Consider the following 21,585-nt stretch of genomic DNA (forward strand, 5'->3'; position numbering starts at 1 on the left):
AAGGATACTAAATTCTGAATGAATTCACAGCTTCTATTAAAACTCACTCCTCCTCCTCCCATGTCACTTCTTACCTTCTCGTGGATGACATAGCTTAAAAACTGCTCTTCAGCATTGCTGTCTATCATACTTTCGGGTTTTTGTACCGTGTACAACATTTCATCTACGTTTACTGATTTCTGAATGCAGCTGTAACAGCATGGTACATGCTACTAACAATACAAAAGTTTATTAATTTCAGCACAGTATTTTACCTGAATATGTCGATCAGCAAACAGATCTTCAACAAGAGTTCTGTCAACACGAGTCATCCCAGCATGATGGATGGCAAATCCGTATGGCAGTAGATCTTTCAGCTCATTGTTCTAATAAATGCAGAGCAGAATAATCATCAGAAGTATGTAATTTATTATAAATGAATTTTCATATACATATACTAACAAAATGATTTCAGTTTTAAGTACCATGTAATGACAAAAAACTCCACATATTCCTCCACTGCTTCAGAACTGTAAGTTTAATGATATTGTTATGCAATTGTGAAACATGACATATATAGTGTTGTCTAACAAAAACTATTGCAAACTTTTTTTTCTTTTCTCGTGTTATAATATCAATCTCTCATGGCACTATTCTACACTAGCAACAATTTTTTAACTTCATTCTTCGCTCTTTTAATAGTATAATCACTTTGTCATCAACATCATCTTCACCACCACCATCATCAACACCACGACCACCATAATCATCACTCCCCCTTCCAATCCTATAAATTTAGGTCTTTTAACCTGGTACTGTTTACTGCTACTTCCCTTCTCCTCTTCTCTTCTAGAACAGCTTTGTCAGGTCACAAATATTCTAAATTCTTGTCTTGCTACTGGGTCATACTGATATGCAGATTTGGCTACCTCACATTCTTGCACGTGCTGAAGGAATCTGTGCCAACTTTACTTTTCATGTTGTGTGTAAGCTTAAATAAAAACACCAAAACTTTTTTCAACTGTTTCATTTTTAATGACAATTTTTACTCAGACCTAACATCCATCAGGAAGGCTGCAGCTTTGGTTCTCTACATGGACATTTTCACATTAAATAGACTTGCGTAGAGGTTCTCTGTATGGATATTTTCACATTAAAACAAGTTAACATTTGATCATAATATTGCATCTTATCAGCACTTACATCTACGTTCCACAATGCACATCACAGTATGTATAACAGAGGATACGTTGAGTACCCTTTTAATTTCTCCCCTTTCCTGGACCATTTGTGAATCATGAGTGGTAAGGACAACTACAGTAAAAGTCCAATATATTACAAATTCAGATATAACACAATGTAAAAATCTTGTTACAATCTACATTAAGTGTTTCTGTAATGTGTCTGTGGCCAGTTTTTAAAGCTTTTACTGGACAGAAACCTGAACACACATTTCATGATTAACACTGTGACACTATCAGCAACGTATCTACATAACAATGTTTGTAAATAATCGAAATGAGTACAACCATAACTCACTTCATTAGGAGTCTACATTTTTTTGGTTGTTATAGTGTCCCAGAAAAAAAAGCATATTCTTTGAGTGATAAAGTGAAAATTATTATGTATATACAGAATGGTTACACAAAATCCAGTTTAGTCGCATCCGAAGGAACAATTGAAAGGTGGATGAAACAAAAGAATAAGCGTAGAAGTTTTGTAAACACAAATGAAAAAGATGTCTAAACAGACAGAAAGAGGATGACACAAAAAGTAAAAATGTGCTACTTTCTGGACCGATTCTTAAAGCTCATGCTGAAAAATTTCACTCTGATCTACATGGCAGCAAACATTTCATTGACTCTGATGAATGGTCCTCAGTGGAAATGCGAAGGAATTTGCCAAATAAGCACTGAAGGAGCAACAAGGTCTTCTGATCATGAATCTGCTTCACAATTTCCTGATATTCTATGGTAAATAATGGCAGGTGAAAACTTAAATGGACATAACATGCATAAGTGTGATGAAACGAAACTTTATTATGGACTGCTTCCTACCAGAACTCTCGATGTAAGAAATTCAGGAAATAAGAGTGCTTTCAAAACGAAGAAAGATAGAATTCCCCCTCTACCTGGCCTCTCTGGCACAAATATCAGGTAGCCATAAGACAAAACTTTTTTACAAAGGAAAAAGTACAAGCCTAAGACGTTTCAAGCACGTAACCATGTCATCATTACATTCACTAACATGTATTCAAAGAATGCCTGCATGACATGTGACATCATCAAGTGGCACAAGAAGAGTTTCTTCCGCCAGTGACAAAGCACCTGCAATCACTTAAGCAGAGAGATGAAGCTCTGCTAATCCTTGATCATTGTTTAGCTCATCCACTTCTTGATGGTTTGCAGTCAAAAGATGGAAAACTAAAAACTTTGTTTTTGCCTAGAAGCACAATGGTATAAATTCAGTCAATGGATCAGGGTATCAAACAAGCATTTAAGGCTCATTGTTGCAATGATCTCCTCACATCAATACTAAATTCTGATGATGAAAGAAAATATCATGAAATCTGTAAATCTGAAAATTGGCATATATTCAGCTGGCCTGGAAGGACAAAGTATTAGTCTGACCACTGTTAGAAATTGCTGGAAATGTTCCGTAAAAGAAAATGCAACAGATGAAGACTGTTGTAAAATAGAGTTCAGTAGCAGTGACATCCAGTCTCCATATGATGTTCTGCAGGGCAATACTGAACTTCAAGGCACGAAACTGCTGGGCAGCTGTCGACAATGACTAACCGATTGCGGCAATCGTAGACAACAAAAATATTATTGGTGTTGTATGACATGAATGTGGTAAAATCGATCGAGGATGAGGATGAAGAAGAAGAAACAATAGAAGATGCTCCCAGTATCTGTGAAGTATTGGATAAAATAATGAAAATGAATATACAGATGTAGTGACAAAGTGAACCAAATCATAGTCAGTTGTCGAAACTGATAAGCATGAAACAATGCGCATGAAGGAAAATGCCTAAAATGACCCACCACAGACAGCTGACTGACTTCTTTTAGGCAGCGGAAAAATGAGCATTCAGTAACCTGCATACAGAATCATATATTTTGCAGTGTATTTTATGTTCAGTGTTGCAGTACGGTATTTTATTTGGAGCTACTTTAGTGTTATTGTTTGGTTTTCATTTGAGTGAAGTTAATCTCATTTTGTACTTGACAATGTTTTTATATATTTTACTTCTAACATTCTTTAAACACATAGTTCAGTAAGAGGCACCTATTTCACTTTGGATTCCATCTGATACACTAAATATATTGATAATCTATTTTCACTCTGACAAATGGTCACTAGCCTTATGAAGTTTTTTGCTCCTGAACAGTACAAAAAATTTTATATACTAAATTCGAACAAGCCACATATACCAAATTAAATTTGGAATATGTCTCAATACATCTGACATATGCAGATTCTGATTCCACTGTACTTCATTCAAATCTTCAAGAAGGCAATATACAATTAATGGAGTATTTACGACCTCCGCAAAACATATCACTGTTGTGAGAAGCAAAAAATTCCAAGCGGTGTGTATTTCACTTACCACAAGAACATCAGAAGAGTCTAATTAAAAATGCATTTTGCATATGTACATTCATACATACAAACCTCATTTAATCTCTCTCTCTCTCTCTCTCTCTCTCTCTCTCTCTCTCTCTCTCTTTCTCTGCCAGAAATTTCTAATTACACGCTTTCCTTTCCACACTTCAAGATTTCCTTATGTTTTGGCCCTCATCACTATAATAACTTTTTGGCTTTGTTTTAAATTACTGTGAAGATTAAATGATCCCACTTGTAGCATATGATTGCCTACACAAGCTATATGCGACTCATTTTTGATCCCCCACTCTTTGAAGAAAACTGTCATAAGTCCAACTTCCATTACGAAACATTTAAAAATAATTAGTTTCTGAAACTTTCTGGCAGATTAAAACTGTTTGCCGGACCAAGACTGGAACTCGGGACTCTTGCCTTTCGCAGAAAAGTGCTCTACCAACTGAGCTACCCAAGCACGACTATAAACCTGTCCTCACAATTTTACTTCCGCCAGTACCTCGTCTCCTACTGACCAACCTTCACAGACGTTCTCCTGCAAAACATGCAGGAGTAGCACTGTTGGAAGAAAGGAAATTGCAGAGACATGGCTTAGCCACAGCCTGGGGGACATTTCCAGAATGAAATTTTTACTCTGCAGTGGAGTGTGAGCTGATTTGAAACTTCCTGGCAGATTAAAACTGAGTGCCAGACCGAGACTCGAACTCAGGACCCTCGCCTTTTGCAGGCAAGTACTCTTTAATCTGCCAGGAAGTTTCAAATTAGCGCACACTCCACTGCAGAATGAAAATTTCATTCTGGAAACGTCCCCCAGGCTGTGGTTAAGCAATGTCTCCACAATATTCTTTCTTCCAGTGGTGCTAGTCCTGCAAGTTTTTTAGCCAAACTTCTGTGAAGTTTGGAAGGCAGGAGACAAAGTACTGGTGGGAGTAAAATTGTGAGGACGGGTCATGAGTCATGCTTGGGTACCTCAGTTGGTAGAGCACTTGCCCACAAAAGGCAAAGGTCCTGAGTTCGAGTATTGGTCAGGCACACAGTTTTAATCTGCCAGGAAGTTTCAAATCAGCACACAGAGTGAAAATTTATTCTGGGAATTATTTTCTGATTGTGAATACAATACTTTTCTCAGACGAAATACTTTTGCAGGATGCATTCAAGCATTTACAAAAACTTCAAAGTAGATGTGACCCTGCATGGTACATAAAGTATATGCAGCTTCAATATCTGTCTGCTCCCTTTTATCAAATGACTGCCCCATCAGCTCCATTTGGCCTCCTGTTATAACACTGTAGATAACCACAGGGACCACACAAGCTGACTACACTCTGGACAAATGCCTGCTGCCTCCTGTTCCGACCAGGCTCACAAGTTGCTCGTCACCTATTACAACAGTATTGGAGATAACTGGGCAGAGTACACTTTTGGAAACTCTGAGTTACTTGCTGCTAAACTGGATCCACTGACGAGCTCAGATTTTTACTGTCATAGTCATCTCATATGACATATGAGGGAAGAATGAACATTTCTTCCTACTCTTCTTGGAATGGAGAGTCTCAGAATTTAAACAGTAGATTTTATGTGGTGCACCACAGTTGCACGTTTAAGAACAACATACTGATTTCTATGAGCAATAAAGTATTCAATTCAGTCATGCTAATGACAAGTCCAACTTCAGTTTTGTATGTATGACAACTTGGTGGGAAAATACATCTGGAAATGTGAATCTCAGTTTAAGCTGAAAATTTCTTATGAATAAAATTGTAATACTAAAAAGTTACAAAAATTAAATGTGAAACACACTGCCTTGGGTTGGTGCTCTTTGTTTAATGCAAAATTAATGTTACACTTACCTTAACTTGTTCTGCTTCTGTTCTCAGAACCTCCATGGAGGCTGATCCTTCTCTTAGAAACTGACCAAGTGTATCCTTCTCAAGGCACATGTCCCTTATAGCCCTTGCTGTCTTTCCTTCATAATAACAAAAAACAAAAACACACACTGAAACTGAGATGGTGATAGCAAATTACAAAACTGGTTTGCATAAGTTTTACTGACCAACTGCATAAAAAAAATCACAAGTCAAAAGCTTCTGACAAGCAGATAAGACTTTAAAGAAAATTAGTACTGTAATAGGAATAAAGTGTATATCAGGAAGTTAATATAGTGATTAAAATGATGTGACAAAAGATTAGAAATTTAGAAATAAACAAATTACATTTAAACCAATTACATGAATAAAAATAATAATAAACATTTCACTAAAATTTAAAAATAAAAAATTTCAAACCATCTGAGAAAAGATTCAAAACTACAACCATGTTGCTCTTCAAGAAAATATCTTAACGAATAAGACCATTATTTTTATGGCTGTAGAGCAGTTGTCATCAGACTACTACCTGGGGACCACATGCGGTTCAAATCAAATACTCATAAAGCCTGTGGTTCTCAGTTGTATACCATAATATAATGCATCTAGCAGTTAACAGCCAAATCTAAAAACGCCAACTAACAATGAGACCTTCTTAAGAAGATAGTTTTCCTGCTCAGTAACAAACAAAAATACTTATAGAGGCTGTAATATTTTAAAGTGAGTTTAATTTTAACTGACATTTGCGAATTCGGCAGTGAGCTAAGTAAGGTCAGCTATTTATCTAAGGTGATACCAGAGTTATTAGTAGTATGATCACTGTGGGGTGGAGGATGTCAGAAGAGGAAGTTTTTATCATTTGTCTTCCACTACTGACACCTCACAGGCATGCGCAACTTGTACTACTCAGCTGCTACGGTATAAGTTTTGACAAAGAATTAATATGCATTTGTGAAAGTGCATTACAGAGCTGTCCATCTTCAAAAGCAGTACCAACTGAGGTGACGCAGTGGTTAGCACACTGGACTCTCATTCAGTGAAACAATGGCTCAACCCTCTAACCAGCCATCGAGATTTAGGTTTTCCGTAATTTCCCTAAATTGCTCCAAGCAAATGCTGTTATGGTTCACTTGAAAAGCGCACAGATAATTTTCTCTCCCATCCTTGAAACAATCCGAGCTTGTGCTCCTTCTCTATTGACAGCATTGTCGAAGCTCCAATCTTTCCACTCCTCCTTTAAATGCATCGCTTATTTGTTAATTAATTAAGGATGTTGTAACACAATGCAGCAAGGAGAAGAAAACTACCATTTAAATCATTTATCAAACCTCTGTGATAGTTCTCATATTCAATAGTCCATTTAAGTATAACTATGGACACTATCATTAATCAAAGTCATTCGCACGTGTAGAAAAACACAAACTTCACCATGCAACTATGGTGTCAGAACTCTTAGATCGCTGGGACTGGCAGCACCCTTACTATAGTCGTAGCACACTAATTTATGTAGGGTTACCTATTAATACCTTCTTCTATGGGCCATTGACCTTGTCGGAGGTGGGGAGGCTTGCATGCCTCCGCGATACAGAAAACCGTACTATAAGTACAACCACAACGGAGGGGTATCTGTTGAGAGGCCAGACAAATGTGTGGTTCCTGAAGAGGGGCAGGAGCCTTTTCAGCAGCTGCAGGGGCAAAGTCTGGATGATTGACACATTTGGCCTTGTAACATAAAACGACCTTGCTGCACTAGTATTGCAAACGGCTGAAAGCAAGGGGAAACCTCAACCATAATTTTTTCTGAGGGCATGCAACTCTATTGTTTGATAAAATGATGATGGCACCCTCTTGGGTAACATATTCTGGAGATATAACAGTCCCTCATTTGGATCTCTGGGTGGGGACTATTCAGAAGGATGTCGTTATCAGGAGAAACAAAACTGGCATTCCACTGACTGGAGAACAAGATGTTATACCCTTAATTGGGCAGGTAGGTTAGAAAATTTACAAAGGGAAATGAATCGGTTAAAGTTAGATATAGTGGGAACTCGTGTAGTTTGTACGCAGGAGGAACCGGACTTCTGTTCAGGTGAATACAGGATTATAACTACAAAAGCAAATAGGGGTAATGCAGGTATAGGTTCAATAATGAAAATGAAAACAGGCATGGGAATAAACTGCTATGAACAGCATACTGAATGCATTATTGTAGCCAAAATAGACATGAAGCCCACATCCGCCACAGTAGTACAAGTTTATATGCCAATTAGTTCCGCAGATGATGAAGAGAATGAAGAAATATATGATGAGATAAAAGAAATTATTCACCCAGTGAAGGGAGACAAAAATTTAACAGGGATGGGGAACAAGAATTTGACATTAAGGAAAGGAAGTGAAGAAAAGTAGGTGAATATGCAAAGGGTGAAAGGAATGAAAGAGGAAGCCACCTGGTAGAGTTCTGCACAGAGCATAATTTAGTTATTGTGAACACTTGGTCTAAGAATCATGAAACAAGATTGTATACATGGAAGAGACCTGGAGACACCAGAAGGTTTCAGACTGATTATATAATGGTAAAACCAAGATTTCGGAACCAGCTTTTAAACCGTAAGACATCTCCAGGGGCAGATTTGGACTCTAATCACAATTTATTGGTTATGAACTGTAGATTAAAACTGAATAAATAGCAAAAGGTGGGAAATTAAGGATATGGGACCTGGATAAACTGATAGAACAAGAGGCTGTTGAGGGTTTCAGAGGGAGCATTAGGAAATGATCAACAAGAACAGGTAAGAGGAATACAGTAGAAGAAGAACAGGCAGCATTGAGAGATGAAATACTGAGAGCATCAGATGATCAAATAGGTAAAAAGATTGGTCCTAGTAGAAATCCTTGGATAACAGAAGAGATACTGAATTCAGCTGATGAAAGGAGAAAACATAATAATGCAGTAAATGAAACAGTGAAAAGCAATACAAATGTCTAAAAAATGGGACAGACAAGAAGTGCAAAATGGCTAAGCAGGAATGGGTAGAGGTCAAAGTAAGGATTTAGAAGCATATCACTAGGGGTAAGATAGATACAACCTGCAGGAAAATAAAAGAGGCCTTTGCAGAAAAGAGAACCACCTGTATGAATATCAATAGCTCAGATGTAAAACCAGTTCTAAGCAAAGAAGCTGAAAGGTGGGAGTAGTACATACAGCGTCTATTCATGGGAGAAGCATTACGAAACGGAAGAGGACGTCGATGAAGATGAGATGGGAGATATGGTGCTGCAAGAAGAATTTTACAGAGCACTGAAAGACCTAAGCCGAAACAAGCCCCGGGAGTAGACAACGTCCTGTCAGAAGTACTGATAGCCTCAGTAGAGACAGCCGTGACAAAACTCTTCCACCTCATGAGCAAATTGTATGAAACAGGGGAAATACCCGCAGGTTTCAAAAGGAATATAATACTTCAAATACCAAAGAACACAGGAGCTAACAGGTGTGAATATTACTAAACTATTAGTTTAATAAGTCATGGTTGCAAAATACTAACATGAATTCTTTACAGAAGAATGGAAAAACTGCCAGAGGCCAACCTTAAGGGAATATCAGTTTGGATCCCAGAGAAATGCAGCAACATGTGAGGCAATACTGACCCTATGACTTCTCAAACATGGACAATAAACAATTTAGATAAGAAGACAATAGAAGGTTTTGAAATGTGGTGCTATAGAAGAATGCTGAAGATTAGATGGGTAGGTCACGTAACATATGAGCAACTACTGAGTAGAATTGGGTTTGTATCACAAGCTGTCTAGAATAAGGGAGCGGTTGGTAGGACATATTCTGGACTTAAGAGATCACCAATTTAGTACTGCAGGGAAGTGTGGAGGGTAAAAATCGTAGAGGGAGACCAAGAGATGAATACAGTAAACAGATTCAGAAGGATGTGGACTGCAGTAGTTACTTGGAGATGAAGAGGCTTCTACAGGATAGAGTAGCATGGAGAGATGCATCAAACCATTCTTCAGACTGATGACCACAACAATAACAACAACACAAATTAATAACATCGATACATATGTGGCCTGAGAACCCATCCTACAATGTCAGTACAGACTCTTGAGGAAAAACGTTTGATGACTGCTGTTCTAGAGAACCACAAGAAATTCTTTTTCATCAATTACTCAGAAACAAGGGCCCAATTTGATGAATGTCTTGCAGGGTTTGATACCTGGGACACAAACCTACATGACTGCATAATTGCTTTAAAAAAGTCAAATCCGCTCTTGGGGACCTACTATTAGAACTGAATTTACACAGACTATGAATAGTGCCTAAGGAGAAAACAGTAACCATCAGTTGAGAAATTTCTTATATTCTATTTTACAATGTATGGTCGCACAAATTGTATCATTGCTGGTTTTAAATTCTTAGCAAGTCATCATCAAATGATTCAAATACATTATATAGTAACTCAAACAAAATGGCCAAGTGAGGCACTCAGAAATTGAGCTCATTTCTTTCAAGTTCCACCTAGATGCTATTGTCTCTTAATCTCATTCACTGAACATATAAAACTATTTGTTTCAGCTGCCATTTGTGATTCAGTAATGATTGATGTCATTACTGTCCTATGGCCACTTGTACCACTTTCAATGTGAACATCCTCAAAGAGGTCAGGTCTATTTGTTGACATTTAGATATAAAAAAAAAAAAATTATGTCATGAACTGGTCTCCAAAATATCTGTTCTAAGCATTTTTCAGAGAGAGCATATAGTATTGTTTCACATACTATTTACTAAACTGTAATTATACCAATTGATTTTTGGATGATTCACGTCTCTTTTAATGATAACAGTGTGATTGGGGAAGGTACATTATCAGTAAGCTGAGATTTTCTCTAAAGTTTTTTGTGGAAAAGCATAATAGATACAATAAATATCATAGTTCCTATACCTTTTTCTTGCAAAAGAAAAGAGTTATTATTGTTGCTAAACCAGTGGCATAATCATGTTAGCTATTAGAGAGCAAGTTTGTTTTCTGGCATTACATCTGTTAAATGGTCACTATAAAAGTATGAACCCTAGCAAAACATTTTCGTTTAAGAGACTGACAATTTTGTACTTTTATCATTTAATCTTCAACACTCTATGGGATGATTACACTTTGGACTGTTCTGTTCCTCAGCTTCACTGATGTTTGAGTTACTGCAAATAGTCTTGCCTTCCTCAATATTTTTCTCAAATAGTCTTACTGCACAAAATTATTTCTCAACTAACAGATATCACAACATGTTATTTATCCATCTTCCTACAATTATATGGTCAATATTAGTTTTCATGTGTTTCTGCACTTTCAGAAAGCCATCTTATCTTTTACTACTACTACTACTACTACTACTACTGCTGCTGCTGCCGCATTATTGACCTCAGTAGAAAAGTGGGAGATGCGGAAATGGAGCAGCACTTGGAGCATCGTTATGCGATTAAGTTTTGTGTGAGACTGAACAAAACTGCCACGGAGACTCTTGGTATGGTTCAAGAGGCGTCTAAGAAAGAAGCCACATCCCATACAATGGTTTTCATGTGGCACAAACTTTTCAAAGAAGACTGGGAATGTTGAAGATGACGACCGCTCTGGGAAGCCATCATCAAGCTGAATGGATCAAAATCTGGAGAGTGAGCGGGAACTTTTAAACAATGACCATCGTCTTAGTCTGAGTACTACACTGCTTGAGGGATCAAGTTCGTCATGTCTGCCCGGCGATTGAGGGCAACTAGATTTTCCACCACAACACACTCGCTCACACGTCGCGTGCCACCGCTGAAGTTTTGGTCAAGTTCAATGTGACAACAATACCGCAGCAACCCTACAGCCCCGACTTGGCTCCAAGTGACTTTTTCCTCTTTCCCCAAATCAAAACAGGCCTAAAAGGAAGCGATTCAACTACAACAAGGCCATCCAGCAGGCTTCGATGAGCGCCCTTGACAGCATGATGCCCGAGGCCTTCCAGAAGGGCTACGAGCAGTGGAAGACGTGCTGGCACCGCTGTGTTGATGCTGAAGGATCATATTTTGAATTTTTGTATTTAAATGTACAAAACATTTCTAGTTCTGAGTTAAGTCTAGAAACTTTTGAATCACACCCTGTATCTTATTACACTAAGAAATATCATTGTAGCCACACTAATTTTTAAATAAGGAAGATTGTACCTTCTGAAGAACCAAGAAAAATTTCTATTTTTCTGAAAATTTGTGTGATTCCCCCTCCACATACATTTTTTATTTGTAAGAAAAGCTTTTAGAATAACATTAACAATCACAAACTAAATTACTTTATGCAGTATGCCACAGGTTATTCGCTGATAAATATAGTTTCAAAATGATTTTTAACATGTATCTTGGCTTTTCAGGACAGACAATTTCTATCACAAGAAGCTATTATTACATGTCATGAAAAGAACAGTATCAAACAGGTTACCTGTCTCTTTGCGTGAATGTACAAACACAAGGACTTGATTACGTCCTGCATGCTCCATCACTTTTTCATAAACAATTTCATTCATGACCTGGAATCTCTTTAGAGCCTTCTTTTCTGTAACTCCAATATACTGTTGCTCAAGAGCAACAGGGCGAAAACTGTTGTCAAAATAAAACAAACCCTGAAACATAATTACTTTATTAGTAGTTGTAGTACCATTGAATTCCATTACAAGTGACTATTACCATTACTTATGCATTCATTTTCGAATTACAATGAACTATTTGGAAGTTACTAGATAAGCTGATAATTTACGTATGGGTTTTTGTAACCATTTGTGAGAAAAGTTATGAGAAGGAATGAGATAGTAACCGGAAAGAGGATGGGGCAAGGAGGTAGAGGGAGATGGGAAAGAGCGTGAGTTAATGAGTGAGTGAGAGGGAGGGGAGGGGGAGAAAGAAGGGGGAGATGTGGGTAGGGGAGCTGGACGGTCTTTTAGATCTCTCTTTTCACTCAGAGCTAACACAGGGCAATGTGTTTTAGAGGAAAGGGCAATGACGGTGCACCACATCTATAAACACAAAGGTGTTTATGTTCAAATGAAGACGTAGATGTTTTGATCTGTCAGCTTACCGTTTCATGTTTGACTCTTAAAAACTTGGCAACATCTTGATAGTTTGGTAAAGTTGCACTCAAGCCAATTAAACGAACGTCTTCCTGTGTTGTTTCAATATTACGGATTGTTCTTGCAACAAGTGCTTCCAGCACTGGACCTCGCTCATCATGTAAAAGATGAATTTCATCCTGAAGAGAAAATGACAATAATTTTATACACTTCACTTTCATGACACTATCAGCGAGCTGTACAAAATTAAGAAAAAGAATGCTGGACTCAGCTAATAATCACAGAGCTATTTATTGTACACATTTTTGGTCATGGAAGGACATAGTTGGATGTAAATAATTTGCAGTGTAACGGTAACAAATCACTGAACAGTAGAGGGACTGAGCCATTGAGAGGCACATAACCAAGACTGAAAACTTCGCTTCTTTTGGGCAAATGATTTGCTGTGACACACACACACACACACACACACACACACACACAAACATACCTCTACAATTACATTGCACTGGCACATTGTAACCATACTGGTGTGTGTGTGTGTGTGTGTGTGTGTGTGTGTGTGTGTGTGTTTTCTATAGCTCTGAAAATGGATTTGTCCAAAAGCTAGGAAAGTTATTGGTTTTGTTTATATGCCTTCCCATGACACATTGATTCTACTACTCAGTGAGCTGTTAACTATACTTCTTATATAATTCATTACACATTTTAAGAGACAGAAGTGATAAAATGGTCTAGTAGAGACATATTCTGACCCCCCCCCCCCCCCCCCCACACACACACACACACACGCACACGCTTGTAATAGGGTACTAAAAAGAGATGAGTGTCTGAATACAGTACGGCACCATTGGGTGTCTTCAGAACTTCTTAAAAAAGCAGTTTTGCCTACACCACAGTGACTTACCAAAGAAATGTAATATGATCTAACAAAAGCAATGCAAAACAATTTAATGAAGTTCCTGTATTAAATATATTGTTAATGAACTTTCTTTTATCTATTGCTTTACCCACACAATTTGGAGATTTTAAAAATTAAAGACATGAAGTGTCAGCTGAAGTAGTCAGGCATGGGATTGATGAAAAAAATGATACTCAATGGAAAATGGTTGTTTGCAAACCATATCAAATTAATGTGTGAACTACATTTTAGAAAAGCAGTGCAGACAAATTGAAACACAGAACAAAATAAGGAAAACTGAAACAATCACATACAAAGCAAACTGTGGAAACACCATAATTTGAAGAACACTTTTCAGGGAAAAAAAGCTTTGACAACAGTTAAGTGTGCACGTGATCAGAACCACTGTACCAATGAAGAAATGTAATCCATAATAATGAGAATGTATGCATACTGCTACAAACTAGTTATGTTCATCATAGTAATGGATAAAATACTAGGAAGTAGGATGTTTCTTAGAGCATGATCATGAACCTTGAGAAATAGTTTTAGTAAAAACAGAAATTGATGTTACTGATCACCAATGCTTATATTTTGCTGCAAAAATTCTTGAGCATATGAGGAGAGAGAGATAAAAAAGCAAAACATTAATTTTAAGGCCTGAGGGAACAATGTCGTTTAAGAAGTATTCAATATTATAGGAAAAAAAAAAGAAAACGCAAGATGAGAGGAGTGTGTAAGTGGAAAAGGTATGGTCCTGACAGGTAGAATAAGACTGCATGGATGCACAGCAATTTTCTTTTCAATAATTGTGTATAAGAATGTGACCTACCCACAGAGCAGCTAAGCAGCCTTTCTACATCAGCATAAAGAGTAAAAGAAACATGATCAATACAGGATTAAGTACTTTAGAGCACAGATATAAGTAAAAATATGCTGATACTGATTTAACAATACACACAAATTGGTAGAAACAAAGGTCCCAGTACCTTCTAGTTTAATGAGCAGCCAACCGAAAGCAGCATGCTTTGATTCTTGATCTCTGACAGTGAGTAAAATTTCATGGCTCTAGATGCAGAAGCTCCAGCTGTATATTCCAAGTGGAAATGATATGAAAAAAGGAAAGTTACACACTGAAGTCATGAGAGAGAGGGAGGGAGAGGGGGGGGGGGGGGAGGAGGGAGGGAGGGAGGGAGGGAGGGAGGGAGGGAGGGAGGGAGAGAGAGAGAGAGAGAGAGAGAGAGAGAGAGAGAGACCCCGTGGGTCCAGTTGTCTAAGACTGGTGAAGGGAAGTGACCCCAGCCTTGTTCTTAAGAAACAAGTGAAGACTAGTGATTTGCAACACATTGATGACTTGGTCATTTGGAATGGAGAACTTGCCAGAGCAGGGCATGGTTGGGGAAGGGAAAGAGCCATGCCCTTTCTAAGGAACCATCCCTACATTTGCCTTGAATGATGTACTGAAGCTACACAAAAGCTAAATCTGATTGTTGCCCTGGGATTTAAAATATGATGCCCCTGCATGTGAGTCTGATGAGCTAACCACTGCTCATCCAGTATCTTATTCAAAAAGATATCCCAGATTTCACCTGAAATGTTTTAGGGAAACCAACAAACAAACCACATCGAGATACCAGGCCATGGAGTGAAGACACAAAGCAGGGCTATCTGCAGTTTGGAGCACAACTGTGAAGAACAAGTTCAGGAAGGAATTTCAACAATAGAATAAGCATTACCTGTTATCTATGGGTTCATTTCAGACTGTCATAAACTCAAGCATGCATAGTAGGAAAAAAAATGAGCTCCTCACTACGAAATTCAGTTCTTTCAGACAACAAAATAAAATGAGAACATTTCACCGTATGGAACTTTCATATAGCAATATGAAGCAAGGGAACTGAGGGGGGAAAGTGCGAACAAATGACTACAGTAAAATGATATGAGTACAGTATTACTATTTCTTAGGCTAGACAATTCTACATACTTGTTAGTGGCAAGTAAGGTTTATTGACATTTGTTATAGTAACAAAAGGGTAGTTTTAATCACACTGAGCAAGGCTGATCTAAGGAATTATTCAAAATAAATAAATAATAATAAAAAATCACATGTTGAAACAACAAATATTTCACGAAGAATCTCAGAAACATAGCTGTTACTTATTGGCATATGAATACTCAGCAAAGAAAACATGAAATGTTTTGTAATTTGGTGCATACAAGGTGACAATTGTTGAACTATATGAAAGGAAATGTAAATCAGTTACAAACTATGGCATGCACATACTTTATTCAATATGTACACGTCACTACAGGTATTCGCATGTTCCATATACCTTCCATCATTGGCAACGATGTGTCGACGAATTGTGAAATTCTGCATGACTCGCTGAAGTGTCAGAAAATTGATGCTGTCGTTGACCTTCTGAATGGGTGTTTTCAGCTGAGCAAGGTTTTGGGGTTGTTGCTGTACACCTTGCCTTCAATTCAGCCCCACAAAAAGGAGTTGCACGTGTTCAGATCCAGAGAATATGGCAGCCAATCGAGGACCATGCCAGTGACATCAGGATACCTGAGGGCCAGAATGTGGTCCCAAGTGTTCCTCCAGGTCATCAAACGCTCTCCTGCTTTGATAGGATTGAGCTACATCTTGCATGGACCACATCTTGACAAAATCAGGGTCACTCTGAATAACAGGTATGAAATTATCTTCCAAAACCTTCACGTACCATTCGCTAGTCACCGTGCCAGCGAGGAATATCGCACCAATTATTTCATGAGTGGACATTGCACACCACACAGTCACCCACTGAGGGTGAAGAGACTTCTCGATTGCGATATGCAGATTCTCAATTGCCCAAATGTGCCAATTTCGCGTATTGACAAAGCCATCCCAATGAAAGTGGGCTTTGTTGCTAAACCAAACCGCATTGCACATGCTAATTCTCATCATGTTCTGTGGCCAATCGTGCAGTTTGAAGCTCCTAATGCAAACCATTCAGAAGCTGTGATGATTTTACTTCATATAGTTCAATAACTGTCAGCCTGTATTAACTTCAGACATCAATCAGATGGAGCCCAAATGACTGCAGCAAATATAAACTGAGGGCACGTGCATTAGACACTGACAAAAGGCACGTCTTACGTTTATTCATGCTGGATGTATTTTCTGATAACACATTATATAACCTTCTATTTCAGTTATGTGTGTGTTGCTGACATCACAGGCCAATTCATGTTTATATTGCAAAGGCTGCTAAGCTCTCTGTTTTTCAGTTTGTGTTTGAACAGTATTTCAACACTGCCAACACTCATGTACATGTGTAAAAATAGTATATTTGCCTACTAACAGCTTCTAGCAATTAAAAATTTCATATGACTATGTATTCAGAATGTCTTTGGATGCAATACAATACAGCTTTTAGGTGCTTAATATGAATATAATGGAAACAAACTACTATACATCTGAGCTTTTTAATTACAACTTCTCCAGTGTAGGGAGGGTAGTCATAAAGTTTTACTCATTTTCGAAAAATCAATAAAGTCATTCCGGACCTGCTGTACAGTATTTTATTTTATTTTTTTTTTTTTTTTTTTTGTTTTTAAGTGGCAGATCTATACATTAATTACTAGAATGACTGTTAGCCTCCTATTTAATTTTCTGTCACACTTTCAATAATTATTTTGTCTCGAGGTAAATGTCTGCAGTCCTGGAACACTTGGAAGCACATGCCACAGTATCATAGCATGCCTCTAGATAAACCAAAACAAAATGGCACAGTCCTGTGATAAAGTGGAGTATCATGGGGTAATTCATTTTCAACAGCAGCAGAAATGTTGCAACCATATCATGCCAATCCACAAGGATAATGAAGTCATTTGTATTGGCTTGACACAGCAGTTGCTGTGAAAATCAAATTACCAGACGATACTCCACTCTCTCAGTGGTCTGTGTCATTTTCTTTTGGCTGCCGTAGAGGCGCAATACAGTACTGTGATACAAGCATTTCAATTTCCACCAGGGTCTACAAACGAACAAATTATTGATTGTGTAATGTTATCTTTTTCCCCCAAGATGATAACGACTGCCCCCCACCCATCCCACTCCCCATCGCCACCATCTCCATCTTCTTAGACAGGCACAGCAACTGGATTAATAGGATAACTTGCTTCCCTATTTATTGCATTGACTGTTATTTTATTACTGCTGTTATTTATTAAAAATTTTCATGTGGACATTGCAACCAACCTTTCAATTTATGATAGCACAACTATGTACTTGTTGACGTATAGGACATGCGTATCTTTAGCAGCAATGATCAAATACCTGTGTATCTTCGATTCTAGCATGCTGTAACATGGTCTTTTCTTTAAACCAATATAAACAGACATCAATTGAACCCCTTGTCCATGCCTAACATGTCATCCCTCAATTTATGTCCACTGCCTCCATTGTAGTTTCACATGACTGATGTCTGCAGTTCACATGAACATAGACGCAATTCTAAAAACAAGACGGTTATAATGTACATTCTACATGTAAACTTTTATTTATCAAAGGATATGATCCACTACACCAAGTGTGACTGAAATGTCTTCCCATACACATATCTCACACCACGAAATAATCATTTAAAGCAGCAATAATAATAATGAGTACACTTCATGTATGCATTTTTATCAAAACACCAACTGCATGACAAATGCTTAAAAATGTCTTCATTTTATTTGAGTCAGTCACATGTTTATTCCAAGAATCAACAGAAATTGAAGCACAGGCAAATCACCAGGTAAGGGGCAACAATTATAGTAGTGAGATACATCAAAATAGAAAAAGTAGAGGCAAGGCTACGATTAACTGGAGGAATGTTGAGGAAATATCAATCCAATCCAACCCCACATACACCAAAAAAATCAGGAAACATATAACTTCCTTCAAAATATGTAACACAATGAGAAAATCTTTTGAATAAGAGCTCCTACATGTTGTTGTTTGGTTTGATGCAGCTCTCCATGCTACTCTATCCTGTGCAAACTACTTCATCTCCCAGTACTTACTGCATACTACATCCTCCTGAATCTGCTTGGTGTATTCATCTCTTGGTCTCCCTTTTCGATTTTTACCCTCCACGCTGCCCTCCGATACTGAATTAGTGCCTCAGAACATGTCCTACCAACCGATCACTTCTTCTAGTCAAGTTGTGCCACAAGCTCCTCTTCTCCCCAATTCTATTCAATACTTCCTCATTAGTTATGTGATCTACCCATCTAATCTTCAGCATTCTTCTGTAGCAACACATTTAGAAAGCCTCTATAATCTTCATGTCCAAACTGTTTATCGCCCATGTTTCACTTCCATACATGGCTACACTCCACACAAATACTTTCAGAAACGACTTCCTGACACTTAAATCTATACTCAATGTTAACAACCTACTCTTCTTCAGAAATGCTTTCCTTGCCATTGCCAATCTACATTTTATATCCTCTCTACTTCGACCATCAGCAGTTATTTTGCTCCCCAAATAGCAAAACTCCTTTATTACTTTAAGTGTCTTATTTCCTAATCTAATTCCCTCAGCACCACCCAACTTAATTCGACTACATTCCGTTACCCTCATTTTGCTTTTGTTGATGTTCATCTTATACACTCCTTTCAGGACACTGTCCATTCCGTTCAACTGCTCTTGCAAGTACTTTGCTGTCTCTGATAGAATTACAATGTCATCAACGAATCTCAAAGTTTTTATTTTTGTCCATGGATTTTAATACATACTCCGAATTTTTCTTTTGTTTCCTTTACTGCTTGCTCAATATACAGATTGAATAACATCAGGGATAGGCTACAACCCTGTCTCACTCCCTTCCCAACCACCGCTTCCCTTTCATACACCTCGACTCTTATAACTGCCATCTGGTTTCTGTACAAATTGTAAATAGCCTTTCGCTCCCTGTATTTTATCCCTTCCACCTTCAGAATTCAAAAGAGAGTATTCCAGTCAATATTGTCAAAAGCTTTCTCGAAGTCTACAAATGCTAGAAATGTAGGTTTGTCTTTCCTTAATCTATCTTCTAAGGTAAGTCGTCGGGTCAGTATTGCCTCACGTGTTCCAATATTTTTACGGAATCCAAACTGATTTTCACCGATGTATACGTCTACCAGTTTTTGCATTCGTCTGTAAAGAATCCGCGTTAGTATTTTGCAGCAGTGACTTATTAAACTGATAGTTTGGCAATTTTCACACCTGTCAACAACTGGTTTCTTTAGGATTGGAATTATTATATTCTTCTTGAAGTCTGAGGTATTTCACCTTTCTCATACATCTTGCTCACCAGATAATAGAGTTTTGTCATGGTTGGCTCTCCCAAGGCTATCAGTAGTTCTGATGGAATGTTGTCTACTCCCAGGGCCTTGTTTCGACTTAGGTCTTTCAGTGCTCTGTCAAACTATTCACGCAGAAACATATCTCCCATTTCATCTTCATCTACATCCTCTTCCATTTTCATAATATTGTCCTCAAGTACATCGCCCTTGTACAGACCTCCATCTTTCTGCTATCCCCTCTCTATCTTACCATTATATAATCTCACACCTTCCAGTATCTCCAGGCTTCTTCCATGTATACAACCACCTTCTTTTATGATTCTTGAACCAAGTGTTAGCTATGATTAAGTTATACTCTGTGCAAAATTCTACCAGGTGGCTTCCTGTTTCATTTCTTCCCCCCCCCCCCCCCCCCCCCCAATCCATATTCACCTACTACGTTTCCTTATCTTCCTTTTCCTACTGTCGAATTCCAGTCACCCATGACTATTAAATTATCGTCTCCCTTCACAATCTGAATAATTTCTTTTATGTCATCATACATTTCATCAATCTCTTCGTCATCTGCAGAGCTAGTTGGCATATAAACTTGTACTACTGTAGTAGGCGTGGGCGTCATGTCTATCTTGGCCACAATAATGCATTTACTATGCCTGTTTGTAGTAGCTTCCCTGAACTCCTATTTTTTTTTATTCATTATTAAACCTACTCCTACATTACCTCTATTTGATTTTGTATTTATGACCCTGTATTCACTGACCACAAGTCTTGTTCCTCCTGCCACCGAAATTTGCTAATTCCCACTATACCTAACATTAACCTATCCATTTCCCTTTTCAAATTTTCTAACCTACCTGCCCAATTAAGGGATCTGACATTCCACGTGCTGAGCTGTAGAACGCCAGCTTTCTTTCTCCTTATAATGATGTGCTCTTGAGTAGTCCCCACCCGGAAATCCGAATGGGGGACTATTTTACCCCTGGAATATTTTACCCAAGAGGATGCAATCATCATTTAACCATAGAGTAAAGCTGCATGCCCTCGGGAAAAATTATGGCTGTAGTTTCCCCTTGCTTTCAGCCGTTCGCAGTACCAGCACAGCAACGCCGTTTTGGTTAGTGTGACAAGGCCAGATCAGTCAATCATACAGATTGTTGCCCCTGCAACTACTGAAAAGGCTGCTGCCCCTCTTCAGGAACCACATGCTAGTCTGGCGTCTCAACAGATACCCCTCCGTTGTGGTTGCACCTACGGTACGGCTATCTGAGGCACGCAAGCCTCCCCACGAACGGCAAGGTCCATGGCATTCTCAAATGCACTAGGGGATGGGAGAAATGATAGTGATCCCAGAAGTACACTCAAACACAAACTGTAAAATGGCTCGTGGAGTATAGATGAAGGTCATAGTGGTGATGAATGCAAAAACAATTTTGTGTTCTTTTGTTGCTCACTAATGCAATAAGATGGTTAAAGGTATATCAATGTAACTTAGAATAGTGAAACTAAACATAAAGAATCCAGACAAAAAAATGAAAGCATAGACCAGAAATTTAATTGTTGATTACATTTGGCAAACATTTTTAATTAAATTTGCATAATAGTACTACACGATTTTGTTTTAATTACACGTTTCAGTGCAAGTAATCACCTGAATTTTTTTCAATTAATCAGAAACATCGAAGAATTATGAATTTAACGTTGCATCAATCCAGAACATATCATGTTTAATGTTTTCCCAATTCACAACACTCAAGAGCACCCCATTTTCAAGATCAATTAACTAGATAACATGGCTC

The 21,585-nt window shown here is 38.1% G+C and overlaps 1 protein-coding gene across 1 annotated transcript in view; it reads right to left on the reverse strand.

Annotated features, from left to right (window-relative positions):
* Positions 1-21,585, reverse strand: part of LOC126336912 (putative U5 small nuclear ribonucleoprotein 200 kDa helicase) — a 120,920-nt gene that overhangs the window by 53,401 nt on the left and 45,934 nt on the right. Inside the window, exons 11-14 of the mRNA XM_050001042.1 lie at positions 12,575-12,745; positions 11,942-12,122; positions 5,454-5,569; positions 255-365 (exon numbers count right to left, since the gene is read on the reverse strand). Of these exons, the coding sequence (XP_049856999.1) occupies positions 255-365; positions 5,454-5,569; positions 11,942-12,122; positions 12,575-12,745 (579 nt within the window). The remainder of the gene's footprint in view (positions 1-254; positions 366-5,453; positions 5,570-11,941; positions 12,123-12,574; positions 12,746-21,585) is intronic.

This window comes from Schistocerca gregaria, chromosome 2, assembly GCF_023897955.1.
Source record: "Schistocerca gregaria isolate iqSchGreg1 chromosome 2, iqSchGreg1.2, whole genome shotgun sequence".
NCBI classification, from domain to species: Eukaryota; Metazoa; Arthropoda; class Insecta; order Orthoptera; family Acrididae; genus Schistocerca; species Schistocerca gregaria.